Source organism: Heptranchias perlo, chromosome 33 (assembly GCF_035084215.1).
Source record: "Heptranchias perlo isolate sHepPer1 chromosome 33, sHepPer1.hap1, whole genome shotgun sequence".
Classification (NCBI taxonomy): Eukaryota; Metazoa; Chordata; class Chondrichthyes; order Hexanchiformes; family Hexanchidae; genus Heptranchias; species Heptranchias perlo.
This window is the reverse complement of record NC_090357.1, coordinates 2024728-2034863: the sequence shown is the minus strand read 5'-3', so window position 1 is coordinate 2034863 and position 10136 is coordinate 2024728. Positions and strand designations below refer to the sequence as shown.

Genomic DNA, 10136 nt, shown 5'->3' with positions numbered 1-10136 from the left:
GACAGTGCAGCGCTCCCTTAGTTCTGCCCCTCCGACAGTGCAGTGCTCCCTCAGTTCTGCCCCTCCGACAGTGCAGCGCTCCCTCAGTACTGACCCTCCGACAGTGCAGCACTCCCTCAGTACTGACCCTCCGACAGTGCAGTGCTCCCTTAGTTCTGCCCCTCCGACAGTGCAGCGCTCCCTCAGTACTGCCCCTCCGACAGTGCAGCGCTCCCTCAGTACTGCCCCTCCGACAGTGCAGCGCTCCCTCAGTACTGCCCCTCCGACAGTGCAGCGCTCCCTCAGTACTGACCCTCCGACAGTGCAGCACTCCCTCAGTACTGACCCTCCGACAGTGCAGCACTCCCTCAGTACTGACCCTCCGACAGTGCAGCGCTCCCTCAGTACTGACCCTCCGACAGTGCAGCGCTCCCTCAGTACTGACCCTCCGACAGTGCAGCGCTCCCTCAGTACTGCCCCTCCGACAGTGCGGCGCTCCCTCAGTACTGACCCTCTGACAGTGCGGCGCTCTCTCAGTACTGGCCCTCCGACAGTGCAGCACTCCCTCAGTACTGGCCCTCCGACAGTGCAGCACTCCCTCACTACTGGCCCTCCGACAGTGCAGCGCTCCCTCACTACTGGCCCTCCGACAGTGCAGCGCTCCCTCACTACTGGCCCTCCGACAGTGCAGCGCTCCCTCAGTACTGGCCCTCCGACAGTGCAGCACTCCCTCACTACTGACCCTCCGACAGTGCAGCGCTCCCTCAGTACTGGCCCTCCGACAGTGCAGCGCTCCCTCAGTACTGCACCGGAGTGCTCAAGTGTCTGGAGTGGGACTTGAACCCACGACCTCCTGACCCAGAGGAGTGAGCTGAGCTTTGTGACGTTTACACGGCCCTGACTGCTAATAGTGTGAAGCCGTCACCTCACGGGAACATTCGGGGAATCTTGCAGTGCAGCTGTCCGTGTGTCCCTTATATTGAGAGCGGGGTCTTCTGGCTGCCGATATTGTTAGATCTGAAGCTTTCCTCCCAGGCCACTTGTCCCAAGTTGTTCTGCTGCTTCGTTATTCATCATCAGGTTTAAAAAAAGTTTCCAAGTCAGACCTGGGGTTCTGATCTGGTGATCGGGGCTGGGGGGCGGGCCTGGTTTTATATTTCCTCTTTGCCTCTCTCTCTCTCTCTCTCTCTCTCTCTCTCTCTCTCTCAGCTTGATTCAAAAATACTTTCTATCCCAAGATCAGCCACACACAGTCTCGAAAAGATATTTACTTCTATTTGTAATGTTGTAAGTTTAACTCCAATCCTGACTTTGTCTGTGTGTGTGTGTGTCTCCCTCTTTTTTTCTTTATCCCCCTCTGTCTTTGACTCTCTCTGCCTGACTACCCCTCTCCTGCTCTCTTTCCACCCTCTCGCTCCTGGGCTGCCCCATCTGGCGGGTGAACTGAGGTTCCTGTGGGTTGGGGTTCGTGCACTGAGATGTGTCGGCTCGGTCTGCCTGCTGTGAGTGGGAGTTCCAGTCACAGTGCCCGGTTCTGTGGGCAGCAATTGATTTACTGCACGTCATTTCTTACTCATGTCTCCGTCTGAGTCAGTGGGAGTGTGAAAGCTGCTCGTACCAGGAACTTCACAAATAGAAGTAATGTTGTGAGCAGTGGGCGTGTAATGCACAGTGACAGTGAGACCAAGCCTCCCGGCTGGGACCAGGCAGCTCCTTATTGCAGTGTGATGGGCCTTGTGCATCCCCGATTTTAATCGCTCCACCATTGGCGGCCGTGCCTTCGGCTGTCTGGGCCCTAAGCTCTGGAATTCCCTCCCTAAACCTCTCCGCGCCTCTCTCCTCTTTTAAGACGCTCCTTATAAACCCACCTCTTTGACCAAGCTTTTGGTCACCTGGTGTCAAATTTTGTCTTTTTTACAATCCTGTGAAGCACCTTGGAAAGTTTTTCTACGTTAAAGGCACTAAATAAATGCAAATTATTGTGTGTACTGGGTGTCAGATTTTCTTCTCCGTTTCAAGTGAGTGAGAATCAGCTCCCAGCCCAGATCACCAGCACCCCGGGCAGGCGAGGGTTAATAGGTATTCGCCAGTCAGAAAGGGACATCTCCTGCCCTTCCCATCACCACTCGTTTGAAGGTACCGCCAGTGCGGCGCTCCCTCGGTGCCGCCCCTCCGCCAGTGCGGCGCTCCCTCGGTACCGGCGCTCCCTCGGTGCCGCCCCTCCGCCAGTGCGGCGCTCCCTTGGTTCCGCCAGTGCGGCGCTCCCTCGGTGCCGCCCGTGCGGCGCTCCCTCGGTGCCGCCCGTGCGGCGCTCCCTCGGTGCCGCCCGTGCGGCGCTCCCTCGGTGCCGCCCCTCCGGCGCTCCCTCGGTACCGCCCCTCCGGCGCTCCCTCGGTACCGCCCCTCCGCCAGTGCGGCGCTCCCTCGGTACCGCCCCTCCGCCAGTGCGGCGCTCCCTCGGTACCGCCCCTCCGCCAGTGCGGCGCTCCCTCGGTACCGCCCCTCCGCCAGTGCGGCGCTCCCTCGGTACCGCCCCTCCGCCAGTGCGGCGCTCCCTCGTTCCTACACTGGGAGTGTCGGCCTAGATTTCATGCTCAAGTCTCTGGAGTGGGACTTGAACCCACGACCTTCTGACTCAGAGGCGAGAGTGCTGCCCACTGAGCCACAGGCGAACACTGTGGAATGAATTCTCCAGATGGCCGAGAACCACAATTGCTGGATTTACTTGGAGTGGATCTGTTGTTGTGCACTTTCCAGCAGGAGTGACTGTTCTTTCTGAATATATTTAAGAAGGAGATGGATAGATTTCTAGACACAGAAGGCATCAAGGGGCATGGGGAGAGAGCGGGAATATGGTATTGAGATAGAGGATCAGCCATGATCATATTGAATGGCGGAGCAGGCTCGAAGGGCCGAATGGCCTACTCCTGCTCCTATTTTCTATGTTTCCCCCGGGAGGGACGAGGCTGAGGTTAATTCTAATGCCCCATCAGCTAACCCAGCACAGAGCAAGGATTGAACCTGGGGCCTGAATGTATTCAGGAGTTGAGCAATATTCTTTTTTTCTCTAACTTTAACTCTGCATTAATTCAGAGAAGTGCAGGAATTATGTGAAAGCAGCAAACTCCATTCAGCAGTGAAGGGGTTAATCTCCGTTCCCAAGCCATCAGCTATGATTTGTCCAACGAGAAATAGAAAATCATCCAATCAGATCCACGTAAATCTGAACAACCCAATCAGATTCCTCTTCTCACGCGTGTAGGTTTCGAGGTACAAAAAACAAAGCAGGAAATTGGTCGGAACTTTAAATGGATTTATTTTCATTTGACCGTTTGCTTTTCAGTTTATCCGAGTGTCAGCTTGGCTCAGTCAGTATCACTCTCGCCTGAGTCAGAAGGTCGCGGGTTAAAACCCTACACCAGAGACTTGAGCACAATATCCAGGCTGACACTCTAGTGCAGTACCGAGGGAGTGCTGCACTGTCGGAGGTCCCGTCTTTCAGATGAGACGTTAAACCGAGGCCCTGTCTGCCCTCTCAGGTGGATGTAAAAGATCCCACGGCCACTATTTCGAAGAAGAGTGGGGGAGTTCACCCTGGTGTCCTGGGCAAGATTTAACTTTCAAACAACACCAATAAAAACCACAACTTTTTATGCGATGCTTGTCTGCATACCCACAGTTCCTGTACTTGAAAGTATCGCTGTGTATGAATGTAGGTGAGATTGAAATGGCAGGTTAGTGTTTTGGATAGACCTGCCGCTGATCCAAAACTCTTCCAGTCTTTTCTCCTTCAGATAGAATTACACAGAATTCACAGCACAGGAACAGGCCATTCGGCCCAACGGGTCTGTGCCGGTGTTAATGCTCCACACGAGCCTCCTCTCACCTTACATCATCTCACCCTATCACCATATCCTTCTATTCCTTTCTCCCTCATGTGTTTATCGAGCTTCCCCTTAAATCTATCTACACTATTCACCTCAATCACTCCTTGTGGGAGCGAGTTCCACATTCTCACCACTCTCTGGGTAAAGAAGTTTCTCCTGAATTCCCAACTGGATTGATTAGTGATTATCTTATATTTTTGACCCCTAGTTCTGGCCTCCCCCACAAGTGGAAACATTTTCTCTCCGTCTACCCTAACGAACCCTTTCATAATTTTAATGACCTCTATCAGGTCACCCCTCAGCCTTCTCTTTTCTAGAGGAAAGAGCCCCAGCCTGTTCAGTCTTTCAGACCTGTTGTGTATTTAGTGTCGGTACCTCCTTACACCAGGAGTGCTCCGGTTCTCTGCTTTCCTGGCCACGGCTGGGGGGCTCGTTCGCGCTCTCAGTTTCACCAGCAGCAATGAGTTCCAGCCCGAGGTACTTGGCTGGCTGAGTGTCGCAATAAGGTACAGTGCTCGACACGGGCAGGCTGTTGAGCAATTGTGAGCGTAAGGGTGTGAATTAAGTACTCTGTCTGTTCGCTCAGTAACTCCCCCACCCTCTGGAACTTCTCCTAGGATCTCACTCCCTCCTCACTTCCCTCCCTGTGTTTTAAAACTCTCCTCACTTCCCAACCTCAGCCTGCGTTTCCATCTCCAGCTGCACTGAGCTCTGGTCAGACCCCATCTGGAGACTGTGTTCAGTTCTGGGCACCGCACCTCAGGAAGGATAGATTGGCCTTGGAGGGGGTGCAGAGCAGATTCACCAGAATAATACCGGGGCTAAAAGGGTTAAATTATGAGGACAGGTTGCAGAGACTGGGCTTGTATTCCCTTAAGTTTAGAAGATTAAGGGGTGACCTAATTGAGGTGTTTAAGATGATTAAAGTATTTGATAGGGTAGAGAGAGAAACTATTTCCTCTGGTGGGGGAGTCCAGAACAAGGGGGCATAACCTTAAAATTAGAGCCAGGCCATTCAGGGGTGATGACTTCTTCACACAAAGGGTAGTGCTGACCGGCGGCGGGGTTGGCGCTGACCGGCGGCGGGGTTGGCGCTGACCGGCGGCGGGGTTGGCGCTGACCGGCGGCGGGGTTGGCGCTGACCGGCGGCGGGGTTGGCGCTGACCGGCGGCGGGGTTGGCGCTGACCGGCGGCGGGGTTGGCGCTGACCGGCGGCGGGGTTGGCGCTGACCGGCGGCGGGGTTGGCGCTGACCGACGGCGGGGTTGGCGCTGACCGGCGGCGGGGTTAATGCTGACCGGCGGCGGGGTTAATGCTGACCGGGGCCAATAATGGAAACACCTTCTGACGATGACTGCCTGTTGGTGGGAGGACGGACTCTGAGCTCCCCCTAGCTGACTGACGATCCCATGGCCTGTGTCTCGGTTACTCTGTAAACAGCGAAGCTCATTCATGTTTTTCTGTTTTGTTTCGCAGACCAGTGAAACGCACTGAACCAACAGACTACGGGAAGGAACAGGAATGTTTTACTATCAGCCCATCCCATTGGCTGCTGCTTGCTCTTCAACTGTATAAGAAGCCGCCTGATTGGAGAATCTTCAGTAAGGACCTTAAATAGATTAAAGTTAAACTAATTAAGGAGACGGGGAAACGAGGTTAGCCCGGATAGGACAGCTTGCACGGTACAGCACGGCACGGAACGGAAAGACACTGTGGGCCAAATATCCGTCTCCTGGCCCAGATTTGTATGATTTCTATAACCAGCTTTTACTTTCAGGAACAGAGTTATTTTGAATCTTTGGGGTTTTGAGATAAGAGACAAAAGAGACTGAAAGGAAAAGTAAGAAAAAAATATAACATTTTAAAACCTCTGACAGCAATTTACTAGGAATGAGACTCCACAGTTTCAATTATTCCCTCTCTGGGCCCGATTGCAGGAACATAAAGCTCATTGAAAGGGTCCTTACGCTGTTAAGTTCCAGCCCTAACTTCCTGCGGCGAGTTTAATGGGCAAATGCAGCAATTTCCTGAGACTCACGGGGAGGTTGAGGGCGAGAGGCCGTTTTCACGAGGCTGACGGCCGAGCGGGGAGCAAATCGTCCAGCAACGTGTGACGATTCACAACTCACGGTGTGTCTCTTCCTCGCTGCAAGTTGTTGGACGATTTACACATTAATAACGCCGAGTGTCATTAAACTCACACTTATTTTCCCAGCAAATTCTGGGCCCAGTATAAACGCTAGAAACCTGGTATCAAAACATATCAAGAAAATAGCAGCGAATCAGTCAGCATCTGAGAGAGAATGGCGGGCCCCTGTTGGGGTGAACCAGGGCTGAAAAAGACCCAAAATATTAACCGGGCTTTTTTCTTTCAGACGCTGACTGACTTGCTGTGCATTTCCAGCATTTATTTGCGGTTCCAGGTTGTATTGGTGGTTGAGAAGTGCCCTGTATATTATTTAATTTTATTTCCCTCTCCCTCTCTCCCCCCTCAGTGAGCTCAGGAGATGAGAGAGTACCGGCAGCAAGAGCAGGCAGACCCTCAGCGGATACTCCCTGTCCCACAGGAGCACCCCATCCTGGAGCAGTTCGTTTGTCAGAAGAAAAACAAGAAGGAGAAGAGTCGGCTGACGGACAGTAAGATGTTGGCCGGCTCGCAGAAACCAGCCCGAGCCCAGAAAAACTCCAGCCCCAACAAGCACTTAAAGAGCCCGGGCTCCCCTGGGGTGGTGTCCCACAGTCCCAGCGCACTTCACTCGGGCTGTTCCAAGCCCCGGGGTTTAAAGAGCCCCCCACCCACAGATACGCAAAGGTATTTAATCCGTTCTTTTTTAATTTCTTCTGCCTCGCACAGACGGGGTGTTTTCTGGGGGTTTGGACGATGTGCTGAGCGTTTAGAGCAAACTCTTTGTTTATTTGCGCGTCCTGCAGTGTCGAGAAGTCTTGTTTACGTCGCGGGTAACTTGGACGTGACGCCGTTTAAATTTTACCACCTGAATTGCGAGCTTTGAGAGAAGGTTTGGCACGCCATGGGACATGGGAAGGGAGTGCTGCAACTGTCGGAGGTGCCAACTTTAAACCGTGGCCCCGTCTGCCTGTTTAGGAGGATGTAAATGTTTTGGGACTCTGCTGCCCCGTATCCTAACTCGCACCAAGTCCCCTTCACCCATCACCCCTGTGCTCGCTGACCTACATTGGCTCCCGGTCTGGCAACGCCTTGATTTTAAAATCCTTGTTTTCAAATCCCTCCATGGCCTCGCCCCTCCCTATCTCTGTAACCTCCTCCAGCCCTACGACCCTCTGAGATCTCTGCCCTCCTCCAATTCTGGCCTCTTGCACGTTCCCGATGTCTATCGCTCCAGCATTGGCGGCCGTGCCTTCAGCTGCCTAGGCCCTAAGCTCTGGAATTCCCACCCTAAACCCCTCCGCCTCTCTCTCCTCCTTTGTCGCTCCTTAACACCTCCGAAGTGCAGATTTCTGTAACATGGGTGCTTTCTGCTGCAGGTACAGGGGGTTTTGTAAAATCCAGTGAATGAGTCACACTGTAGAACATTGGCCTGGTACACTGGGGGAATCAATAACCTTGCATTAAACTGTGCCTCACTTACCAGATTTGACAATAAGTTGTACAGTTGGAGCAATGGAGAGGAATTGACCCATTAATACAGATGTTCAGTGTTATCGATGCACATCCTTCAACAGCTGGACCGTGTGGCAATATCCAGTCACCGCCACAGGAGGGCACTAGAGTATTTCCATAGCTGACCCAAAGTCTCTAGTGTCAGTAGATCCGGATTATAGTGAACAGACTAGTGTCAGTAGATCCGGATTATAGTGAACAGACTAGTGTCAGTAGATCCGGATTATAGTGAACAGACTAGTGTCAGTAGATCCGGATTATAGTGAACAGACTAGTGTCAGTAGATCCGGATTATAGTGAACAGACTAGTGTCAGTAGATCCGGATTATAGTGAACAGACTAGTGTCAGTAGATCCGGATTATAGTGAACAGACTAGTGTCAGTAGATCCGGATTATAGTGAACAGACTAGTGTCAGGAGATCCGGATTATAGTGAACAGACTAGTGTCAGTAGATCCGGATTATAGTGAACAGACTAGTGTCAGGAGATCCGGATTATAGTGAACAGACTAGTGTCAGTAGATCCGGATTATAGTGAACAGACTAGTGTCAGTAGATCCGGATTATAGTGAACAGACTAGTGTCAGTAGATCCGGATTATAGTGAACAGACTAGTGTCAGTAGATCCGGATTATAGTGAACAGACTAGTGTCAGTAGATCCGGATTATAGTGAACAGACTAGTGTCAGTAGATCCGGATTATAGTGAACAGACTAGTGTCAGTAGATCCGGATTATAGTGAACAGACTAGTGTCAGTAGATCCGGATTATAGTGAACAGACTAGTGTCAGTAGATCCGGATTATAGTGAACAGACTAGTGTCAGTAGATCCGGATTATAGTGAACAGACTAGTGTCAGTAGATCCGGATTATAGTGAACAGACTAGTGTCAGTAGATCCGGATTATAGTGAACAGACTAGTGTCAGTAGATCCGGATTATAGTGAACAGACTAGTGTCAGTAGATCCGGATTATAGTGAACAGACTAGTGTCAGTAGATCCGGATTATAGTGAACAGACTAGTGTCAGTAGATCCGGATTATAGTGAACAGACTAGTGTCAGGAGATCCGGATTATAGTGAACAGACTAGTGTCAGGAGATCCGGATTATAGTGAACAGACTAGTGTCAGGAGATCCGGATTATAGTGAACAGACTAGTGTCAGTAGATCCGGATTATAGTGGACAGACTAGTGTCAGTAGATCCGGATTATAGTGGACAGACTAGTGTCAGTAGATCCGGATTATAGTGAACAGACTAGTGTCAGTAGATCCGGATTATAGTGAACAGACTAGCGTCAGTAGATCCGGATTATAGTGAACAGACTAGCGTCAGTAGATCCGGATTATAGTGAACAGACTAGCGTCAGTAGATCCGGATTATAGTGAACAGACTAGTGTCAGTAGATCCGGATTATAGTGAACAGACTAGTGTCAGTATATCCGGATTATAGTGAACAGACTAGTGTCAGTAGATCCGGATTGTAGTGAACAGACTAGCGTCAGTAGATCCGGATTGTAGTGAACAGACCAGCGTCAGTAGATCCGGATTGTAGTGAACAGACTAGTGTCAGTAGATCCGTATTATCGTGATCAGACTTGTTTCAGTCGAGCCGTATTATAGTGAACAGACTAGTGTCAGTAAAGTCATAATGAACAGACTAGTGTCAGTAGAGCTGTATTATAGTGAACAGACTAGTGTCAGTTGAGCCGTATTATCGTAAACAAACTAGTTTCAGTAGAGCCGTATTATAGTGAACAGACTAATGTCAGTAGAGTCATAGTGAACGGACTAGTGTCAGTAGAACCATATTATAGTGAACAGACTAATGTCAGTAGAGTCATAGTGAACGGACTAGTGTCAGTAGAACCATATTATAGTGAACAGACTAGTTTCAGTAGAGCCGTATTATAGTGAACAGACTAGTGTCAGTCGGGCTGTATTATAATGAACAGATTAGTGTCAGTAGAGTCATAGTGAACAGACTAGTGTCAGTAGATCCGGATTATAGTGAACAGACTAGTGTCAGGAGATCCGGATTATAGTGAACAGACTAGTGTCAGTAGATCCGGATTATAGTGAACAGACTAGTGTCAGTAGATCCGGATTATAGTGAACAGACTAGTGTCAGTAGATCCAGATTATAGTGAACAGACTAGTGTCAGTAGATCCGGATTATAGTGAACAGACTAGTGTCAGTAGATCCGGATTATAGTGAACAGACTAGTGTCAGTAGATCCGGATTATAGTGAACAGACTAGTGTCAGTAGATCCGGATTATAGTGAACAGACTAGTGTCAGTAGATCCGGATTATAGTGAACAGACTAGTGTCAGTAGATCCGGATTATAGTGAACAGACTAGTGTCAGGAGATCCGGATTATAGTGAACAGACTAGTGTCAGTAGATCCGGATTATAGTGAACAGACTAGTGTCAGGAGATCCGGATTATAGTGAACAGACTAGTGTCAGTAGATCCGGATTATAGTGAACAGACTAGTGTCAGTAGATCCGGATTATAGTGAACAGACTAGTGTCAGTAGATCCGGATTATAGTGAACAGACTAGTGTCAGTAGATCCGGATTATAGTGAACAGACTAGTGTCAGTAGATCCGGATTATAGTGAACAGA

At 50.4% G+C, this 10136-nt stretch overlaps 1 protein-coding gene across 1 annotated transcript in view; it reads left to right on the top strand.

Annotated features, from left to right (window-relative positions):
• The window catches only part of LOC137301250 (B-cell CLL/lymphoma 9-like protein), a 41053-nt gene that overhangs the window by 8076 nt on the left and 22841 nt on the right, over positions 1–10136 (top strand). Inside the window, exons 2-3 of the mRNA XM_067970710.1 lie at positions 5342–5466; positions 6361–6677. Coding sequence (XP_067826811.1) covers positions 6373–6677 — 305 coding nt within the window. The 5' untranslated portion in view covers positions 5342–5466; positions 6361–6372. The remainder of the gene's footprint in view (positions 1–5341; positions 5467–6360; positions 6678–10136) is intronic.